The 24,094-nt window shown below is 34.8% G+C and overlaps 1 protein-coding gene across 1 annotated transcript in view; it reads right to left on the bottom strand.

Moving 5' to 3' along the window:
* Window positions 1–24,094, bottom strand: part of PCDH15 (protocadherin-related 15) — a gene marked incomplete at its 5' end in the record, with an annotated part of 518,346 nt that overhangs the window by 377,812 nt on the left and 116,440 nt on the right. The window contains 2 exons of the mRNA XM_011971273.1: window positions 3,043–3,249; window positions 21,578–21,690. Of these exons, the coding sequence (XP_011826663.1) occupies window positions 3,043–3,249; window positions 21,578–21,690 (320 nt within the window). The remainder of the gene's footprint in view (window positions 1–3,042; window positions 3,250–21,577; window positions 21,691–24,094) is intronic.

Raw genomic sequence — 24,094 nt, 5'->3', positions numbered from 1 at the left:
CACCATAGATTATTTCAGAAAGAGGGTGAGTCTAAGTAATAAACAAATGATCAGCTATACCGATTAATTTCTTGACACTTTTACAAAAGTTATGAAGCATGTCACTCTCCATGTACATAGTATCATCTCAGGGAAATTTTCTCTCCATCCCTTTCCTGCCAGTCCCAACAAAAGACACACGCCAAGGCAGCAATGATTGCTACCATATAGATGACTGGACAACAGGGGGTACCTGATGAGTATGAAACTCACAATGTTATACAGCTATTAAATGATGGAACCAGGAGTCAAGCAAAGATCTGTCTAAATCCAAAGCCCAAGCCCCCAAGAAGACATACCTTAAAAACACCTCAGATCATGTCACAGACTAACTGGCACGGTAAATCTCCAAGAGTTGAATTATAAGTAGCGTTCCTCAAAGGTTTTAGAACCCTGAGCTCTCTCCACTTTATTTCATCAATGCCCTGTGAGTACTACTGTGTTTTACAAAGTTACTTGGAACACAATTTTAACATTTGTAATTTAGAAGTGAACAGACAATCCAGACAAGTATGGGGACACACAGGCAAACATATGGCTAGTGTGTAACCATTAGATAATATGAACACACAAGAAAGTATAAATACATAAATTTTGCTATCATGTAAACTTAAAACTACATAACTTTAAGATTTACATTATTCTAACCACCTATCTATTAAGATAAATTAATATTTTCTAACCACTTATCTATTAAGGTATGACCTAAGCTGTCGTACACTTTCAAGTTGATTAGTCACTACTTCAAATATGAGTATGTATTCAACTGAAAAGCAAAATCTGCACTAAATTTTGTGGGACATTATTAGATCTACAAAATATATTTGCTCAGCCTGGATTAATGTTATTAAGGTGACTTTACTTATTTTCTAGTGGGGATTCAGTAAAGACTTTTTTCCTGTGACTCATGAAACTCACTATACGTCAGAGAATCCCTACATTCTCTTGATTGGCATATGAAACTGTGTATGGATTAATGTGTTCACTTTTCTAGGAAAAGAACCTACAGCATTCTTCAGCTATCATTATAATCAGACTATGATCAAAGTATATAAAATATAGAGTGCTTAAAATTGAGAACTTTGTTTTCCATAAACCTTGGTTTAAAGTCCATCTCTACTATTTACTAACTCTCTGATCATGGTAAGGCATTTAAACTAGCTTTAATGTCCCTTTCTGAGATATGGATAATTGCATCTACTATGTTTGTTGTGAGATTTAAGGGAATTAATGCAAGAAAAAAGTATTTACTGTATTGTTTGACATGTACTGAGAATTCAATGACAGTTAGATATTGTTAAAAGAAGACACTAAATGTTTAAGAAGACACTAAGTGTGAGAGACCAGGAAAGATTAAAAAAAAAAAAAAAGCTGGAATGGAAGAAGAAAACAAAGCAAAGAGAAATAAAAGAATAAAATAAAGCATATGGTGGAAAGAGGTGGAGTGCCCACAAGAATTGTCATATCCTCTGCGTAGTGTTACAAAATTTATTTAGAAAGAGAAAAAAAAATCTGAAAGTACCTTCTTAATTTCCTAAAATGATTATAAAGCTATGTGTAATGAGATATTAGGGAACATTCTAGAGCACTGCTGCCTTATGAGTGACATGTGAGTATTTATATTTAATTTCATTAATATTAAGCAAAATTTTAAAGTTATGTTTTGAGTCCAGTTAAATTTTAAGTACTCAATACCTATATAAGGCTGATGGCTACTATATTGGGCAGTATAGTTACACAGTAATTCCATCATCACAAAAAGTTATATCTAAGAGCAAGCACTGTTAACGGAGAAATGGCTGAGTCAAGACTTATATAACAGCAAGTAAGAAATCCAACTATCTTTTACAAATAGGTATGTTTATAATCCAAACATAGTTGAATTTCTTACTTGCTGTTTATATATATATATATAATATATATACATATAAAGCAAGTAAGAATATATATGTATGTGTATGTATATATACCTGTGTATATATTTATATCTATATCTATATCTATATCTATCTATATCTGTGTATGTATACCTGTGTATATATCTATATATCTCTCTATATATATACACAAAACATATGTATACATATTTTTGCAGTGAGGATACTGTGGTAGTTCACAAACTCAAAGGAAAATCTTTGGGAATTAGAATACCTCTGGGGAACTTACAACTTAAAAGACGGGGACTCAATGGGATTCTCTTTTCTGTATGTATCTCTCAGGCTTCATTCTCTCCCGCTGATAACTGGCTTTCTCATGATGTCAGCAAATGTGGCTACAAAGGCTTCAGATTCATTTCCACTTCTCTAATACATGATGCCAAAGTCTTTCAGCCCTTCTGTTCTCCATTGTAAATTCCCGGGAGGATTCTGGCTAGCCTGGTATAGATTTTCTGTCCCTTTATAACATTGACTCTGGTTAAGGAGGTAAAGTGTTTTGATTTGTTCAGCCTGGACTATTTCCCACTCATGTAGATAGTGTGAGTGCCAGAAAAACAAACGACAATGATGTGTGAAGTGTTAGCATCCACAGAGTCACTGGCAGAATTATTGATTGGGTCAGCTGCCTCAAATATATTTTATTTCATAACGATGCTCTCAGACTTGAAGAAAAGACTCTCAGAATCATAATCTAGGGGTGCTTTCATGATTTTTTACTCATGTAGTAGCACCATTATTTTTGCTTTATCAGCAATTACATGAAACAGTTCTCAACATATGTTAATAAAAATATTGCCCTTGTCGTTTAATAAACATCAAGTAAAACATTCATTTTCTTACGTATACTGAATATCTGCAAGCTGAAAAGGAATAGTTATTGAATTCAAAGATACTTTTTAAAAATATCCTTGTTTTGGAATTAAATTATAATACTAAAACTCACTTATAGTGACTTTATTCTCTCTTCTCTAGTTTAAGTAGCCGTATCTTTGTCATATTTCCCATTAATGGAAATATAACATGAGATTTGTTACACAAACAAGAGCAAAATATGTATTTAACTTACGTCTTCTATGTCCTTGTCCAGAGCTACTATTCTTAAAGGTGAGGTCAAATTGAGACTGTCCGCAATGGTTGCTCCCACTGGGGCAGATTCCAGGATATAGCCTTGGTAACTGGGCATTGTAAAATATGGGCTTTGATTGTTTTCATCCAGTATTTCAATGTGTAGACTGGCAAAGGCAGGAAGAGGATGACCATTGTCTTGTTCAGCCTAAAATTAAAAAGAAAAGAGATTTCAAAAGTGTATGTTATGCTATCTTTTTGGAGTTTCACTTTTCATGCAATATATAGGGTTCTCTTTTTAACTAATATCATTACATGAGGAAAAAATACTTTAAAGGGCCATTAGAAAATATAAATGAGGAAATGAAAATCCAGAGAGGCTTAATTGCTTCAGCCTTCTGTTTTAAAACCCAGTGTATATTTTAAAAAATCACTGTAATAAATTTTTTTTTTTTTTTTTTTTTTTTTTTTTTTTTTTTTTTTTTTTTTTTTTTTTTGAGACGGAGTCTTGCTGTGTCACCCAGGCTGGAATGCAGTGGTGCGTTCTAGGCTCACTGCAAGCTCCGCCTCCCAGGTTCACCCCATTCTCCTGTCTCAGCCTCCCGAGTAGCTGGGACTACAGGTGCCCATCACTACGTCCAGTTAATATTTTGTATTTTTAGTAGAGACGGGGTTTCACCGTGTTAGCCAGGATGGTCTCCATCTCCTGACCTCGTGGTCCCCCCGCCTCGGTCTCACAAAGTACTGGGATGACAGGCGTGAGTCACTGCGCCCGGCCAAATTATTGTAATTTTTATTGAATACAGTAGGAGAGGTAATTGTGTTTAAATACATTTAGTCAGAAAATTACAAATGGAGATACTTGAGTGTACTGTTGATAAAATATTTAAATAAAAGACAGAAAAAAAAAGTAACACAAAGAAAGAACTATACGTATAGACTTTGTCTCTTCTGTGTCTTCTCATTTTACACTAATGTTTAAATTTCTGCTATGGTCTGAATGCTGCTGTACCCCCAAAATTCATCAGTTTAAATTTTAACCCCAAAGGTGATGATATTAAGAGGTGTGGCATTTGGAAGGTGGTAAGGTGGTGAGGGCAGAGCCTTCATTAATGGGGTTAATGCCCTTATACAAAAGGGTCTAGAGAGCTCCTTTTTGCTGCCTCACACCACATGAGAACACAGTAAGGAGGTAGCACCCTCTATGAAGAAGTGGGCCCTCACCAGAAACCAAATTTACAAGTGTCTTACTCTTGGAATTTCCAGCCTCCAGGACTGTGAAAAATAAATGTTCCTTGTTTATAAGCCATCCAGCTTATGATGCTTTGTTATTGCAGCCTAAAGAAACATAGACAATTCCCAAATAATTCATAATTCTATATAAAATTAATAGATTGAAGTTATATTTATTGCCCGCTGAATGTCTCCAAAAGCGTCCTAAAGGAACGGAAATAATAAATTTAATTGTAATATTATAGAAACTGTGGAATTTCAGTATTATTTAACTAGAAATGTTTTTCAAGTAAAATTAATATTCTTATGTATAAATTTTCTTTTTTTCTCCCATTAAGTTTAAGAAATTGATAAAAATTTCTGTTTCTGATACTTTTTTTTTTGAGACGGAGTCTCGCTCTGTCGCCCAGGTTGGAGTACAGTCGCTGGATCTCAGCTCACTGCAAGCTCCGCCTCCCGGGTTCACGCCATTCTGCTGCCTCAGCCTCCCGAGTAGCTGGGACTACAGGCGCCCGCCACCTCGCCTGGCTAGTTTTTTTGTATTTTTTTTAGTAGAGACGGGGTTTCACAGGGTTAGCCAGTATGGTCTCGATCTCCTGACCTCGTGATCCGCCCGTCTCGGCCTCCCAAAGTGCTGGGATTACAAGCTTGAGCCACCGCACCTGGCCATGTTTCTGATACATTTTCTTAGAAAATCTCTGCATGGTATGCTGTGAATAGGAAAATGCTATCCATAGACTTTCTGTTTTTAAAAATATATATATTGTATTATATGTGTATTGGAAGGTTTAATTTAAAGGAAGATTTCATCACAATTGACTTCTAGAAAATCTCCTCCAACTTTTATGAGAAAACATGGATATAATTTAATAGCATATACATTTATTAAAATGAATTCAAACTGTCTTTAATTTTTGTTGCTATGTTTTCCCCATTGTAAGAACAGTTGTATTTTGAATTCAATTAAAATAAAAATAAAATATTTGATATTAAACTCTAGTGTGCTTTTCTAGACAGATAGCAACAGTACTTTATAAGTAGCTCAGCTAGAGATCTCTGTTAAAACGTGAGGAAAGAAATTCGGCCTTCAGAAGACAATTTTTCACTTCCTTCCAATAATAATTTAACATTTTCATCTGTTAAAAAGGTAGGTAACAAACTACAGTGATATTGTCAGGGATTGCTGACTTTTCACCAAGAAATATCACAATATATTTTCCTTCATATTATTTATATTGAAGATTTGTTGAAATATTAATTATGCCAATTACTAATGTGAAATTATGGTAATTAATAAACCCATAGGGAGGTAATGTCACATAATGCATTGATTAAAAAACCTTATATTTGATTTTTAATATATTGATATCTCTAATTAAATAATATGCTACATTTTCTTAGTAATATTACACAGTTTTTCTTATGCATTTAACTTTTCATTTGGCAGCAAAATGTCCAATTAGTCCATGGCACAAAATGCTTTGAGATCCTGCTCTGCATTAAGAACAGAACTGGAATAACGTTTGGCCCTGTCTGGAATTATGTATCCATCGCACATAAGCATGCATGCTGCTAACACCATCAGTATGGATGAGGTCTTTCTGCATCCAGCAGTTGTGATTAATTTGTGCTGAGCCATGGATGTTCTTTTAGGAGTTCCCTCTGTGGCATACATCAGACTTTCTGGAGACAGCTGACCAGGGCAAGAGGTACAGTCTATGCCTGGAAAACATTGTTTTTTCACTGTTTAAAACTAATTGGTCCATATGGGCATCCAACCCAATGACCCTGACATGATTTAAGCAGGAATCCTCTGCTTCACTCTTACAGGCTCAGAGCAGTTCATACATGCAAGGCACTGTGAACAGATTTTTTTCTCTCTTCTTTTATCTCTCTATCTTTCTTTTAGATCTAATTATTTTAATAACCAGCATGTCATATCCAGGACAAAATAATGCTTTGAAAAGTCATAAATTCTATCATTTTTCCTCTTTCCCCAATGAACACACACAAACACATGCAATATATAGGTGGTGAGGAGGATGAAAAAAGCAAAATTGTATAATAATTAAATAAGCTTACATTTTACATTCAGATCATATGTCGTTAGTTTTTACTGCCAACTGTGAAGCCAGTAAAAATATGTATTATTTGCATGATGAAAACAAAGTGATTCAATGAAAAGAGAAATAAAATTCAAATTAGATCTATGAAAATAATCTAATTCTTAACTTCCTCATATCTACAGAAATAACATATAAAGGTTCTGCCTATTTTTACTCTAATATTAGTTTAGTGTTAATAATAATTAATATTTTTGGATTGCTACTGTATATTTTATTTGAGGTGTTTCAATTTGCTAACCAGATATCTGTCTCCAAAGCCCACTTTCTTTATGTCATTTATCTGTCCAGATGTGAAAATGTATATTTTTGAACTGATGAAAAAAAGAAAGGTTAGTTTTATATTCAAGGCCACATAGGTTGTAAGTAACATACAGAGCATGGGCCTAGCTAGACTCAAGTCTCCCGATTTTTAAGAGTCTACACAGGAAGATTCCTCAAATGTTTCTCAAATTTATAGAATGCAAATGAATATTGAAAAGCAAGATAGATCAGACAAATTAGTAGCAGGAAAAAATATTGTTATAAATACTTCTGTTAAGTAAGAGTTAAAATGTTGAATTTAAACAATAATAATAATAATAATAATAATAATAATAATGATATATTTTGCTCTTTAGTGGGTCCATGCATCAAAACTCTGATCCAATTATCTTTTCTTCCATATAATATAAATAAGGGTTCTCAAAAATCTGAATTATTCTGTTCCCCTGAAATCCGTGGTGGATGAAATGAGAAATATTTTAAAAACAGCTCAATTGAAACAAGGTGGTATTTTAAAAATCATTTACTTTCATAAGGTAACCTTATTTATATCTACAGAGTCTATGGTCATGAGTTAAACATTATATTTAAATGCTAGGGTTTTGTTTGAAAAGAGTCTGGGCATGGGTCTCATTTTCAGTAATGAGACCGAAGTAAAACTAAAGCCAAAACATAGTGAAGTATAAAAAGCACACTATTCTGTTACTTTGGAAGGCAAACACTGAAAAAGACAAACCATTTTCAATATTAAAAAAAGGAAATACTGATAATTTCTGAGCACCTTGTAATGGAGGACTGAGACTACAGAATAACTTTGTTCTTGCTAACCGGTGGCAAACAATTTAACAATTTCATAGTCTCTAATATGAAACCTTTCAAGCAGATTCAACAATTTAAAAAAGATAATGGTAAAGCTTATCAAATTATATATCATTTAAATAAATTATAGGATAGAAGAAAGAAATCATGTTTTCCAGGAATTATTTATTGTTCATCTACAGAGCCCACTTTTTTTTTTGTATTTTAAATTCTGGGATACACGTGCAGAACGTGCAGGTTTGTTACATAGGCATACATGATCCATGGTGGTTTGCTGCACCCAACAACCCATCATCTACATTAGGCATTTCTCCTAATGCTATCCCTTCCCTAGGCCCCCACCCTTGACAGGTCCCGGTATGTGAAGTTCCCTTCCCTGTGTCCATGTGTTCTTATTGCTCAACTCCCACTTCTTAGATCTCAAGTTCTCACCTTCGTCTGTTCTCACCTTCCCGTTTTCTTAAATCCACTTCAATCATACTTTTGCCTCAGCCACTCAAAGCCAGCTGCTTTTGTCAAAATCACCAGTGTCTTTTACATTGCTAAAAGCAATATTTATTTTCAGTCCTTATCTTACTTGACCTATCTTCAGCATTTAAACATTATTCACTATCCTTTCATGGCAACAGCTTCTCGGTTCTCTTCCTATCTTACTATCCATGTTTTCTCATTCTCTTTTGGTGGTTTCCCTTTTTCTGCCCTACTTCTTAATTTTGGAGTGGCCCAGAAGTGAGGTGGTATTCATCTTTTCTTTATACTCACTCCCTTGCTCATCTAGTCTAATCTCATAGCATTAAAAATGTCAGTACTATTATGACTCCTAATTTTAATCTCCAACCCGGGCTTGTCCTCTGAATTCCACAATCCATATCCAACTGTGTACTTCATAACACTGCTTAAATATCTAACAGACATTTCAGATATAAATGCCTGCAACAATGAAATTCTGATTACCCTCCACGAACCTCCTACACTCATAGTCTTTCCCGCTTTAATGGCAGCTACAAACTTACAGGTACAGAAAACAAGAAACTTGAAGTCACCTCTTGCTTCAGGTGATAGATGTGGAAAAAGTGAAAACCAGTTTTTTGAAAATTGAATTTGAAGTTCCATCTTCTCATCTCACAATACAGTATTAGTAGATTATATATGCCAAGAAATATTCTGTTAGTAAACTTGAGATGAAAAAACGGTCTTATATCAATGTAGCAAATTATGGTCTTACCCTACTTAAACATTAAAGATAAATATTGCAATTTTCAAAGTTAAGGTAGTACTACATTTTAATTTGGCTAATGTTATAAATTTATGAAATATTTTTCTGTATTTATAGCATGCAAAAATAGAAATATAATCATATTGCATGTATAGTAAATTCCATCATCCAATGCTATTGAAAACCTAAACTTTTCTTGTAATTAGTCTGAACCTCATTTTTCATTAGATTTTTAAATTCCATGAGCATAAATACTGTAAATGTATCTGTTTCATTCACTGCTAAAATTTCAGACAATCCCTGGTATATGGAAGAAGCTCAAATATATATTTATTTTTACTTTTCTGTATTTTTAATTTTAATAGGTTTTATATTAAATATTTTTTTTAAATTAAGTGAATGTGACATCATTCTAATTCCTATTCGATAGATATTTATGGATTTTTTTTCAGTGTGTATGTGTGTGTGTGAACATACACAAAGTAGAAATTAATTAATGTGAATGTACAACATGAACATCTTAGATTATAGAATGTCTCTATTCCCGCATTTTAAAGGTTTGCAATATCTGCAAGTTTACCTACGGGTAATTGATACTGATGCACATTCTTACCAGTCTTATGAATGGACCTCACCCAGCCCCTTCAATTATCAATTATGATTCCATCTCTATAGGGATGGTGCTGTGAACAGAATAACATATAATCTTACAGAAAGTTTATGCATTTACATATAATATTTATGCAAAAAGCCCTATTTATATGATTTTTTAAATGGACAGTGGCTTAAAGAATGAGATGTTTGTTGTGACTTTGCTCTTAACACATGGCTTAGATACATTTTATTGTCAGAATGAGGCAAATTGAGGACTTTAGCATGATTTCGACTGTGTGTACTCTTACATTCCACTTAACACATTTTAATTTATTAATTTAATTTACTTGCTTTACTTACTGAACTATAGCTTTTAACACCTAGTTCTTAGAATCTGCTTGGCCAATTTTTGCAAACATTAGATATCTTAGGAAAAGAAAAAAAAGAGGGAGGGAGGAAGTAAAAGAGGGAATAAAGGATGGAGGGAGTGGGTAAGGAAAACAAATGGCATTCTCTTTTCACCAGAGGTAAGGGACAGATAAATGTTAAAATCATGGCAACCACACAAGACAATCATTTTCAAATTCTGATGTGCATAAGAATAGAATGGGGCCGGGCGCGGTGGCTCAAGCCTGTAATCCCAGCACTTTGGGAGGCCGAGACGGGCGGATCACGAGGTCAGGAGATCGAGACCATCCTGGCTGACACGGTGAAACCCTGTCTCTACTAAAAAATACGGAAAACTAGCCGGGCGAGGTGGCAGGCGCCTGTAGTCCCAGCTACTCGGGAGGCTGAGGCAGGAGAATGGCGTGAACCCGGGAGGCGGAGCTTGCAGTGAGCTGAGATCCGGCCACTGCACTCCAGCCTGGGCGGCAGAGCGAGACTCCGTCTCAAAAAAAAAAAAAAAAAAAGAATAGAATGGAAGGCCTAATAAAAAACGGATTCCCTGGGCCGGGTGCGGTGGCTCACGCCTGTAATCCTAACACTTTGGGAGGCTGAGCGGGGTGGATCCCCAGAGGCAGCGAGTTTGAGACCAGCCTGACCAACATAGAGAAGCCCTGTCTCTACTAAAAATACAAAATTAGCCGGGTGCGGCACTGCATGCCTTTAATGCCAGTTACTCGGGAGGCTGAGGCAGAAGAATCGCTTGAACCCAGGAGGCGGAGGTTGCGGTGAGCCAAAATTGTGCCATTACACTCCAGCCTGAGCAACAAGGAAAAAAAAAAAAAAAAAAAAAAGCAGATTCCCATACCCAATCCACAGATTCTGGTTCATATGTTGGTGTTAGAGGCAAGGAATCTCCATTTTTATCAAACTCTCTATGGTGGTTATAATGTGAGCAGCATGTACTTTGACAGACATCATTCTGGGTATGGCTACTCAAACTCTAAATGCTGGAAAATCTTTCTTTTTAGCCCTATTGATTAGTAAAGAGGACCAGTCTTTACTAATGGATAGTCATTATTATCTGGAGTAAAAACTCTGGAAAATACAGTGCATCCAAGAGCCAATGTTGTCACACCAGAAGACTTAGAGTCTAGTAACTGAAACTGCATACAATTATACAATCATCAACTGTGTAGGTTCAACAACATGAAAATTGTCATATGACTCTAGCATTACAAAGGATTGCTCGCATGTCAATGGGAATACTCTACAAGTAATAAACTCAGTCTTAGCTACTATTCATATGTTATGGTCAAATCCTCTTGGCATTCCATTATTCATAATTGATTAGAATTTAGGTATGTTGGTGTATGTGTGCATGTATGTATGTGTATACATAGTATCAATATAGTTTTGAGTGTAAGCCACAATTTTTACTTTATTTTTTTTAAATAAAAGGACCTCAGATTGACAACAAAAAGCAGAGCGAAGGTAATTCGACATACAGAAGGTTTCTGGTGTCTAGTTAGAGAAAGATAAATGCATACAAAATGTACCCTGAAGACAGATAATGACAATGTTCTGAGTAATAGTGTATTCCTGCTGCTAATGACTCTAAACATAGGATATAAGGCTACTATGTAATTCAAAATTTTCTTCTTCCTCTGTTCCCTTCCTGGAGACCACATCTCTTGCTAAACAGTTCTTCAGTAAAGCCTTCAATAGACAAGGGTATAATTTTTCCAAGTTTCCTCACTCAGCAAGGTACAGGTTGCATATTTATCTTTATATGAGAATGATTCTGAAAAACTGGCAAGTCGACCAAACTACCAATGATTCATGCATATCCCTTTATTGCTTTATTTTCAATTTTAAATTCAACTCTCAAGTAGACAAAGAAGATTGTTCACCTTGGTTAATTTTGTTGAAGGGCTAAATTATACATCCTCTCTTTCTTTATTGATAGAAATTGGATTTGCTTAACATTTTAAAAATCACTTTAGACAGGTAAAATATGTTTACTTAAGCTTTCAACCAATTTATTTTTTTCGGCAATAACATTATTAGTGTATAACCTTCAAATAGCCTGACATTTGGACATGTTTGTCTTGGGATTCAAATGTGAATTACTTGTACTTTTATTTTGAAATCAAAATGTTAATAAAAGTCTCAAATTTTCCTTTAGCAGACAATTCATTGCCATTGAGCTTTTTCACAGGTGGAAAGTATATGATTGTGGAACATATGCTTCCTGAGTTGGTTACAGTAAAGAAAAATAGAAGGAATGATAAAACTCTTAAGAATCTGATTAAAAACATCAACATTTAATCCAATTATAAAATGTTGCAAAGAAGAAGAAAAAAGTAATTTATGCTGTTAGAATCCTATAGTGGAAGTTTGTGGTTGTGTCAGGTGTTGTCAAGTTGATTAGTGACTAGGAGGAGGTGTAGGAGGCATATGGGATGTTTGTAGTATCTTTTTTTAACAAAAATCTGGTTGTTAGTTACATGATTAACTTCACTTTGTGAAAATTCACCAAGATACACACTTTCCTGTATGTCAGTAGCATGTCAGCATTTCAATTAAAATGTTTCTAAAAAAATAAGCTATGAACTTGCTCCCGAAAAAAGTGTACCTAGACTATCCCTCCCTCTCCTATCACAGTAAACTAGGATATGGGCACTCAAGTCTAAGTGCTAATTTAATAAGGGCTGCTCTAGGAAGCGACATGGAAAACCAGCATTATGAAGATACATGAAAATTAAAGATGCTCCCCTCTTCAACCATCTGCATTCATTAAAGATAGACCCCAAAAGTAGACTTGGCCTTTTGCACTTTCCCACTAGTATTTCCCAAATACTGTGGTTTCCAAAGCCCTGCTTCTTATCTGCTGCCTTAAAATAATCCAAGGTAATTGTTAAAGCAGATTCCCAGGGGCTCAGCCAAAAATACTTGACATGTATTTGCTGTATTGCTTACTTGTTTTCTTTATTAGTTTAATTTTATCATATCTTCCTAAGTTTTCAAGTAATGTTAATATATGATTTGCTCTTAAAATTTAGCATCCTGAAAATCACATGTAAATCTTGATTCTGTAGGGATAGCCCTGAAGTCTGCCTTTCCAAAAGGAGCACATCCCATGGTCCTGATATGTAGAATCAGTAGTCGTTTGGGATAAGTTGGATCGGGCATTTTAGCTTTTCTCGCACAGGCTTATAGGTAGCTGTTACACTAAAAAAGCCTAGGGTGAGCAGCTGAGGCCAACTCTGCTCTAGCCTTTTATGTAAGGCTAGATTATCACTCTTCTTCACTTTCAGCAAAGTCTCTTAATTTGGACTTAGTTGGAAACAGAATGGAGGAGAGTCATTTATGTAAGGGAACTCTCTGTAGGATCCTGCAGCTCACTGAAGCTCTACAAAAACGAGGGGTCCAAAGCAACAGTAATTGGTAATAGGTTATCAGATTACATTTCCTTTTTTCGTGTGTGTGTGTTTGTGTGTGTGTGTGTGTGTGTGTGTGTGTATAAAGTGTCTTAGGGAGAGATGACTGTGAAAAACCTGTGCTCCATGAATCAAAGAACATATTATCAACTAATTAAAAATTGTTAGATTTTTGCCATTAAAAGTAATGGCAAACACCGCAATTATGTTTGCACCATCCTAATAAAAATAAGAATATACCATTGATTATTGACCCTACTTGTAAAATTAACTGCCTTAAAACCTACAGGAGCCTCCTTTATTTAAAATTTAATACTCTAAAAATTAAAGGATGCAAAATCAGTTTGACTCTAAGCCAATTTATTACTATTACTAAACATACTCAAAAACTTATAAATAAATTCAAAAACATATAAACTTCATGGGATAAAATATAAATAACTGTTGCATGCTGTACAGTTTGTTTGCAAGGTTATACAGCAGGAGATACATTCTTGGTTGGAAACAAATACATTTTTTGTATGACAAAAAGAAAAAGATAACTTCACTAGATAGAATATAGGCACATACTTTAAAAAGCTTTGTAATGTCACAACGAAATAATACTGACACATTTCACACCTAGGGAATATTTTTCATACAATAAAATACTTTCTATCTTCACTTCAAGTAAGAATATGCCCATTCTGTTTATAACTTGTTACAATGAAAACATGAATCCTTAAATCTCTTATATACCTTTCAGTGATAAAAATCTTTCTTTTTGCTTACAGCATGAGATATAAATCGACACTGGAATGACTAAAGGAATTTTGAATGATTTAAAGAAAAAATAACCTTGCCACTCTGGGGAAGACCACAGATTCTGAAAACTCTCACTTATCACCAATATGTTGAACGATTTGGCTGGTGTTTGGAACGTGAAAATCATCTTGGGTATAAACAGCAAGGTCAGCCAGATATAAAATTATGATAGTGAGAAAGGGATAACACTTTTGTCTCTGAATCTTCCAACTTATGTTTTATTTTTATTATTTTATCCTACCTTTTGCCTCCGCAACCAGCAAAGCCATCTTATCCTACACTGGAGTCTGATCCGATTCCCAGTTTTTTCTTAACCAGGAGAAAACCCCACTAAAGTACCTTCTATGAATTAGTCAACTAGAATAATGCTTTTTGTAATAAGCAAGTTTTAAAACTTCATCAATATAAAAATTATATCTAAATCGGTTATTTTTTCAGAACCTAGAAGATAGTGAGGGTGAGAGGTCAATGTTCCTCCACCTACCAGACTGTTCTTGAGACAAAAAATAACAAAGAGTTTCAGTCTACAAGTTTTTCAGTATGCTCTTTCATTTTTCATTATTACTGTGGAATCAAGAAACTTATGAAGAATGATTACTTGGGAACATATGTGCAGAGTGCTAAGGATGTTTATGTGTGTGGGGAGGGCAGAGTGGGGAGACATGGTAAGGGTTCAGAAAGTGGCTTTCCTTTGAACATTTTACGTTTGGTCTTGCTGTTCTACTCTTACGATGACCTTTGCCGACAAGAAGGCCTTGGCAAAAAGCAAGGTACTCTGATGAGAATGGATAAATTGCCTTTCTTCTTCCCAAGCAGTTACAGGTCACCTTGTGAGGAAGAAAAAAGGCCAAGTAAAATGTCACCTCTGTGTGTCTTTTGTCAGTTTGTGCATTTCGACGGCCACTAAATTCAACTGCTACATTCTATTTCTGTTCTAATGCTCCTGCATGAATAGCGGTATGAGATGAGGACATCATACTTCTTTTCCTTTTATTAGCTTCCGTAATTGGCATAATAGTTAATTAATTTAAGTCAGTAATTAGAATTTTTAGAGACCAACCAGTGGAAAATAAAAAGACACAGTGTTCTTTCTGAAGAAACACAAATACTGTTTTTGGTTTTTGTTGTTGTTGTTGTTGTTGTTCCTTTGTTTTGTGTTTTGGTATTATTTATTCTTTCCTAGTCATGGTAGTGTTAATCTTCAGCAATATTTTTGTTTGATTAAACTTAACTCATTAAGACAAAAATTTTAAAAGGTTAAGTTTTTTAGATTGACTTCTTTTTGAGCTTCTACATCCTCTGTGATGTATTTCAGCATGTTATCTGAGTCAAATTGTTGCCATTCTCATGATGTGTTATTGGATGTGGTATCAGGCACCCTGTGGAGGAAGCCTCTGGTGGGAGGTGGTGTACAACGTCACACTGTAGCAGAAAACCTGAAGGATACTCTTAGCTGCCTTCTCTGGCATTTGATCCCTTAATTCTATCCACATGCATCGCTTCATCCTTAGGCAGTTGAAATTCCATATTCTACCTCTGAGCTCATTTACTTACTCTGTTACAGTTAAGGTAAAACAGATATAGTCATTTGTCTTAACCATTCCCGCTTATTTAGTGATATGCTCAAATTTCCTAACATGAAGGATTTTCTTCATCATTAATTAGAAGCATTAGTGATCTTATATAGAGAGCCTCGTGGAACGTAGTTTTCTCCCAAAGTCTTCTTGGCCCTCTAATTTTAACCCAGTTGATAATATCCCCTTTTGTTAGTTGGACACTATGACACATCATGACAAAAATTACGCTTTATGTGGCAATCTGCTAAGTTTAACAAAAAAAGGAGAACACAAAATTAAAAGATAAACACTTATCAGTGTATCAAAGATCACTTGATTTCAGAAACTGTAATGTTTGTTTGGAAATTCATGGAAAGATTGCTATTTCATTACTAAGAACAAGTAATGCCTGAAATTTCTGTGGAATGATTTTCTCTAAAATGTATAAGAGACATTTAATTTACTTTGCCTTACCTTAGATACCTGGCTATTGGGGTAGAAAAGTTAAACTTATTATATTATTTAGTAACCTATTGAACTGAGATGTGGTGTGCAATGGACTTAATATTTGTAACTCTCCAAATTCATACATTGAAATCCTAATCCCCAATGTAACGCAATTAGGAGAGGTAATTAGATCATGAGAATAGAGCTCTCATAAAAGTAATTAGTGTCCTTACAAGAGGTATCCCAGAGAGCTCTCTCACTCTCTCTCCTCCAACTGAAGATACAAACAGAAGTTGGCAATCTGCAACCCAGAAAAAGAACCTAACTAGAACCCGCCATATTGAGCATGGATTGCCAGTCTCTGGAAGAGTGAGAAATATATTTCTGTTGTTCATAATCCACCCAGTCTTTTGTACTTTGTTAGAGTGGTCTGAACTGATAGTACGTGTGTGTGTGTGTGTGTGTGTGTGTGTGTTTCATTCTTGCCATAAGAATAAGAGTAGGAATATATTGCTAGAATATTTCCAGATATAGAAGATATGCCATTTGCAGCATTTGTCTTCCTTCTTGTAGCTTGGCAATAGCAGCCCTGATGTTTTATCCTCTTGTCTTAACTCTGGGTCACTGATGGCCCCTGTTCAATCTCACCTTATGGGAGTGCCAATCCTTTTCTTCTCTTGCCTCTACTCTCTCTCTCGCTTTTTTTTTTTTTTTTTGAAAACTGATGATTTACACATTAGAGTAGAAAGAGCATAACTTATATTTCACATCTCCATAACAGATTTAATTAATTTTATTAGCTTTTTCATTTTTACAGTAGGTTCCATCCTTTTCATTTTGAGAAGTGATGACTGATGATCTTTGACTTGCTACTCTGCCTGACTTAGACACCTGTGATCTTTCAACTTGACAATGTCTCTGTGGGAAATTCAGATAGGGGGCAAATTGTAAATTGGCTTGAAGGCAACATGCAGCAGTATGATCTATTTTTTGTTGTTTTAGTGATACTCTGTTGGCAGTGTGAAAAGATGGATAAGATGCACAGAAATGAAGCTATGGTTTTAGAGACTGCTTGTGTAAGATGATGAGCCAAGACAATGTGAACTAAAGAATTGCAGTGGATAAGCAGAGTTGAGATATTCAAGAGAATTTCAAAGGCATCAAGAAGGGATTCTATGAGTGACTGAGTGGGAACATTCAAGAGTAGAGACCTTTGAGGAAGCGGCAGTGTCTAGCTTCGGTGGGTGACCAACTGAAATATGATTAACTGAAAAAGAGAATAGAAAATAGAAGGTTTGGAATTTTTAAAGGATATATATATAGTTTGCTACATTTTTAATTTGTCACAATTAAATAATACTAGGAGTAGTTATCCAACCAATAATTGAAAAGGTGTCCGTAGACCTCAGAAGTAAAATATGTCTCCTCGGCACCAAGAAAAATGCCAGGCACTTGAGAAGCACTCAACAAGGATTAGACAAATTGAAAAGTAGCAAATGCCATATGCTTTAAAATCATTGAATCAGGGTTTTCTGTTAAATTTCTATGAAGTAAAATACAATTTTTATCATTACTCAAATAGTGACTAAACATTTTCTAGAGTTGTGGCATTAGTGACTCATGTAGGGACAGGAGTTGTAGCAGCTGTCCTCGTAGCCCTCAATCATTTCTCAAATGCTGTTTTCCTGTAACTCTCAAATTACTCAAGGACCACACCTTGCCAGGGCATGAGGCACATCAGCACTAAGAGTCAAGCTCACTAGTTTTTAATTCCCTGGCTCATTTTCTATGACAAGTATGTAATTTTTCTTTAGAAGAAACACAACACCTTTTTTGATGCAGTCATAAATAGCTTTAGTTGTGCCGTAACAAAGGTCTGACCTTTTTTCTAGGGATTGAATTTATATGGAAATCTATTTGCCTCATTTGCATCTTTTTTTTTTCTGGACAGAGATGCAAGATCAAATTTTATCAAATGCATACACATTCAAGTGTATGTATTTATATAGAGCGAAGATGTAGGTACAGATTCAACAGTCTGAAAAGATTTACTGTGTCGGAGAAAATCATTACAACAAATGTTTATTAAGCAGCTTCTATGTGCTGTATATAGGTAGATGTAGGGGCATGGGACACAGTGTAAATAAATGTTTCACAATCTGCCCCCCTGTAAAAGTTGGGAGAAAATAAACAGGTACATTCAATAGAGTAATTGGGGCCACTCTAGGGGCCAACAGGCTGCAAAAAAGCGGCTTCCTAACAGTGGCTATGCCTTTCTAGGGCAAACGTCTTCTTAGTTAAAAACTGCAGCATCAGTTTGAATTAGACTGTTGACAAGAAGAGGGAGGAATGATTCAGGAAGAGGGACAGTATCTCTAAATGCTTAGATGTCAGAAACAGCATGGTCAGTGGAGGGCACTGGAAGCGGTTTAGTATGTCTGGAACAGAGGGTGTGAAAGGGAAGTAGTGAGATCTCAGGGTTAATGAGCCCATGAGTTGGAAGGAAAATAAGTTAAAAGGTAGTGTGCTAGACAGAATAAGTAGGTCAGTGAGTAACAACATGAAAATCAGAGGAAACATGAAACAATTATGCTTCTAATTTCATTGTGACCTTTGCTCTTCGTTGTTAATTAAAGGGATTTAGATTAAAACATGCAATTGTTCTTTGAAGAACTGAGAGATAGTAAATTATTCATAATTTATCCATTTAATTGATCTTAATAATTAATGACTAGTAGCTTTGTATTAGATGCCTGAAGTATAAATATATCAACTAATAATACTTTAAAATATTTCACTTATAATACTGAAAGTGATCTTATGGACTTTGTAATAGATGGTCCACACATGAACTAATTCACTCTTACCAGTGTCTCAAATGTGCTTTCATATTTTTACATCATAGGTGGTTTTTATTTTATGAGTGTAGTGATCAAATAACTTATACAAACTGGGACATTTAAAAGAGCAAGAGAGGTATTATGAATAATTACACAAAGACAACAGACATAAACATGTACTGTCCTGGGTAAACCAAATCTATGATTCTTGTTCACAGTGTATATCACATTTTAAAGTATGCTTAAATGATTACAATTATATAAAATTTAGGATAGTGTTTTGGAATGGAACAAACTTTTTCAGTTGCATGTTTTAATCTTTTCAGATTCTAAAGTTTGTGAACTATTCCACTTTGTCTTCCAAGTTTCACCTTTACATTTTTATTTGTCAGCATGCTGAATAAATCACTGGGAGAAATAGAGGAAAAAATGAACATGATAAATCTCTAATTCGTGGCACTCACCAGCTGTTAAATATACACATAGCTTTTTAAAGCAGAATTCTTCAAAATGTAGGAGACGATACTTCATTTTATTTTTTCTCTGCTTTTGAAACATAAATTGGGATCTAGTCCAACAAAAACTTTTAGGGCCAATGAAAAAATGAAGTATTATTAAAGTAAAGAGAGAGAGAGAGAGAAGAAATGGAAAGATTTACTGTAGAGGAGAACTGCGAGATTGTAGCATTTCAATAGCCCCCTGAACAATACCACAATACTCAGTTATTATTCAAGCAGGTGGTACATTATTATTACAGTTAGATACCTTGGCTTATTATGTCCTTGACTTCACACAAAACATAGTAATTTGAATCTAATAATGTCTGTTAAAACTTCCATTAATAAAAGAAAGTGTTATTAAAACAAAAAAATCTGTGACCTGTTGTAATTGCTTTTTTTTTTTTTTCTGTAATTGATGGACTGAGTTGCACTGTACCCAGGTACACCAGGACAGCTGAATTTGATAATAAAGGAGAATAATTTATTTTTGGTTTCACATGTGGCAGTTTGGAAACAGTGCTTTGTCAAATTTCTTAATTCCCATGGAAAGCAGTACCACAAGACTCCAGGGAGAACCACAATAGAAAATCAGTACACATTGTGGAGTTTTATATACTCCCATAACAATTAACATAGTCAATGTAAGAAAGTGAATCTCATGCATGGCATTTAATACAATCGGTTAAAGTGGTGTTTTTTGTTGAATAAGTCCCAAACCCTTAATAAATGAAATCCCAGGAAACTGCAGTCACCCTTCAGGCTCCTTCCGTGGTCTGGCTCTAGACCTCATTTCCCTGTTAACTGCTTGTAGCCTGTACATTATGTTTCCAAGCTTTCACTTCTGCGCCTCCTTATGTTCAAACGTATTTCCCACTTTTATTCATTGGCCATACTCTTTCAATCCAGCAACATTTAGCTTGGGGTGATCTCCAGAAAATTTCCGTGAGTTTCTAGATTAATTTAAATGTCCCTATTCCGTGTGTCATTACCATTCTTTACATGTCTTCCTCTTAGCATTTGATGTATTATATCTGATTTATTTCATTATATGACTGTTTCCCTTTCTAGACTATAAGCGTTTTCAAGGACAAGGATTGCTGAATAAACACAGGTTCTGTGCTAAGGACATATCTATTAATTGTTAACCAGACAACCATTTCTAAGTATCTGCATATTTGTGAAGTGAAAAGAGCATGGCTCTAGTGTATATAAAACTAAATTTGAAACTCAACTCTGCCCCTTATTAGTAATTAACTCTAAGCTAATCACTTACCTTATCTGAACTTTAGTTTCCACATTTCGTGCAAATGAGAGTAATACTAAAGTTGTGGCAACAATTCAATGAAAAATGCACATAAAGCAGCTTGAACATTGTTCATTCTCAGTAAGCTTCCTTACTTTACTTCCTTTTCATATAATATGTTTACATTTTTCAAAAGGTAAGAAAAATACCATCGGGATGCATTTCTAGAGGTTTTTTTTTCATACTTAAATATGAGAAAGTTGTGTACTATATACAAAACTTATGCTGAATCTTGGCTTTTGCCTTTTGTTGTACCTACAACGCCCAAATTTTCCCAGTCCTCATCTCTGCCTGTCAAATTCCTGTTTTTCCTTCACTGATTAGATTAAATCTCACCATCTCAATGAAGTCCATCGAAATTAATTAGAAGAATATCTGCATTTTTACAGTATCTATTTAATGATTATATTAAACTACAGACATACTATTAAACCAAAAGTGAAATGCCAAATAGATTAACTTAGCTTCGAAATTATTTCAGGTCGAAGATCATCTTTCAATATAAAGAAAATAATGAGATGTGTATTGAACGTATCTTTGGATAGGCAAGACCTTTTATTTTTATGTTGGAAAAATCAGCATTAAAAACACAAAAACACATTAAAATAAAATTAACTAATAAAAATGAAAACAAAATTAAAATAACATATAAATCAAGCACATTTTAGATGTCTTAATTGGTCATGTTTTTGTGGTAAAATGCTAATCCCTTTTAGTAGAAAAAAAATGTGAGAAGACGTAATGAATTGTGTAGAATTGTATACACTTAACCAAGGCATTGGTTACATATAAGAATATTTAGCATTTTACCCCATAGTACTATAAAAAGTTATTCTAGAGAAAAGCAATGCCATATATTAAAACTGGACTTCGCTTTTTTTAAACAAAAAATTGTTTGCTGTCCACATTAATTTTAATTTTATAACAAAAACCTGCCTACAGTAGCCTCTACAGATTTATCTGATTAGCAGTTCATAAACACAAGGAAATAAGATATTAGCTTAATTTACCTTAATAACCAAATCAAATTTCTGGTGAAAGTCTCTGTTGACTGGCTCCAGGAGACTAAGTTCTGCTGTCCTAGGATGCATATGGAAAAACCGTGGGTAATCCTCAGGAGTCCCTGGAAGACATTGAGATTTCAGTACATAATTGAGAACAATAAGTAATATGTGTATCTGCTTCATCTATTTCCTTTCATTAACTGAGGAACAAAGTTACAATTTCATTACTAAATTAAGTTTCAAAATTATGCAGTCCAGGGAAAGCAGACACAAATGTGGTATATAGTTATTCATAATTAGTGTATCAGTAAGAAAATGGAAAATATTTGTTTGGATGATTTTTGAAAATCCTTTTTCTTAAGAGGGCTCTAATTAATCTGAAACTTCATCACGTGAAAATAGATATTAAGTGGAGGAAGAGTACATTTTTGATTATGAAATTTTATTTTAATGGTGCATACATCTTAATTATAGCTATTTGGTCTTTCAACATATATTGTAATAAACTATTAGTAATTTGTACCAAATAGTGAGATGCTTGGAAATTAATATGAACATATTTTGTTCCATATATTACTTCTTAAGATTTATATCAAGCTAATTATGTTAACCAGAGTAAATTAAATATAGGTTCTGATGATACTCTTAATGTCTAGACAGGGTATTTATTTATTTATTTATTTATGAATGAATGAATGAGATGGAGCCTTGTTGTGTCAGCCAGGCTGGAGTGCAGTGGCTTGATCTCGGCTCACTGAAACCTCTGCTTCCCTGGTTCAAGTGGTTCCCCTGCCTCAGCCCCCGAATAGCTGGGATTATAGGCGTGCGCCACCATGTCTGGCTAATTTTTGTATTTTTAGCAGAGACAGGGATTTGCCACTTTGTCCAGACTGGTGGCATCCGGTGATACGCCTGCCTAAACTTCCCAAAGTGCTAGAATTACAGGTGTGAGTCACCAAGCCTAGCCAAGATGGTATTTCTTAATGTATTTTAATAATCAAAATACATTTCTTCATGAAGAAATTTCTTCTAATTGTATAATCTTCTTTTGTGTACTGCAACATTCTTTACCCAAAGTGAAGAAGTCAAATCATAAAACTGTATAGTATATACATTTGTAAAATTAATAACCATAAGAGTAAAATAATATAGCTTCCAATTATGGAAACCTACTCTGTGCTAAATGCTTTATATAACTAATCACCAATACCTCTGTAAATCATTTACATTTTACAGATGATGACTTGGGAGACTGGGGAGATTAAATGATGTATTTAATTTAAAGGGACAATCTGAAACAGAGCTTTTATTAAAAATCCAGACTGCCAGATGTTCCAACACATCCAAAAATGGGCTTCTTGTTACTACTTATTTGCCTCAACTCTTAGACAAGAAAGGAAATTCTCCTGAGCAGTAAATGAGGGGAAAACAAAAAGCAGAAACATATTTTACACCATTAAAACCGACTGTAAAATCTACAAATAGTCAAAATTATAGATGAAATGTAACATATGATAAAGGGGTTATATAGGAGTTACATTCTTCATGGAATATACATGAGTAAACCCCAAATGAAGAAGATATTCATAATAAATAATAAAAAAATGAACACTAGTCATAGATGAAAATGTGGATGAATTTTACTCTAATGTAAGAGTGGGCAAACCTTTCCTAACTATGGCTCAAAGTCAAGAAGTCATGAAGAAAAAGAGAGATAAGTTTAATGATATTGCAAAATTGTATGGTGAGACACAATAAAAAAGTAAAATCACAAGTGACAAACTGAGAAAATACTTGAAATTTATGTAGAGACAAAATGTTCATACCGTATATATATATATATATATATATTTATAAATTAGCTAAAAAGAGGGCCAGTGAGGTAAAAAGTGTGGGGCTGGCCGGGCACAGTGGCTCACGTCTGTAATCCTAGCAGTTTGGGAGGCTGAAGTGGGCGGATCATCTGAGGTTAGGAGTGTGAGACCAGCCTGGCCAACATGGTGAAAAGCTGTCTCTACTAAAACTACAAAAATTAGCTGGGCGTGATGGTGTGTCTGTAATCCTAGCTACTAAGGAAGCTGAGACAGGAGAAACACTTGAACCTGGGAGAGGCAGAGGTTACGTGAGCTGAGATTGTGCCACTGCACTCCAGCCTGTGTGACAGAGCCAAACTCTGTCACAAAACAAAACAGAACAAAAAAGTTTGGGGCTAAAGATAAAACTGTTCACAGAAAGAGAAAGGCAAATGACTCTTGATCATAAGCAAAGATAAGCAAAGATGCTTATCTCTATACATAAGAAGAAAACTATAAATTAATCCTACATTAAGATTTCATTAGTCACTTAGATTAGCAATTGTCGGCCGGGCGCGGTGGCTCACGCCTGTAATCCCAGCGCTTTGGGAGGCCGAGGCGGGCGGATCACAAGGTCAGGAGATAGAGACCACGGTGAAACCCCGTCTCTACTAAAAATACAAAAAATTAGCCGGGCGCGGTGGCGGGCGCCTGTAGTCCCAGCTACTCG

The sequence above is a fragment of the Mandrillus leucophaeus genome, unplaced genomic scaffold (assembly GCF_000951045.1).
Source record: "Mandrillus leucophaeus isolate KB7577 unplaced genomic scaffold, Mleu.le_1.0 Scaffold999, whole genome shotgun sequence".
Taxonomy (NCBI): domain Eukaryota; kingdom Metazoa; phylum Chordata; class Mammalia; order Primates; family Cercopithecidae; genus Mandrillus; species Mandrillus leucophaeus.
Note: the sequence above shows the minus strand (reverse complement) of the source record. Positions and strands in the feature narration are given on the sequence as shown.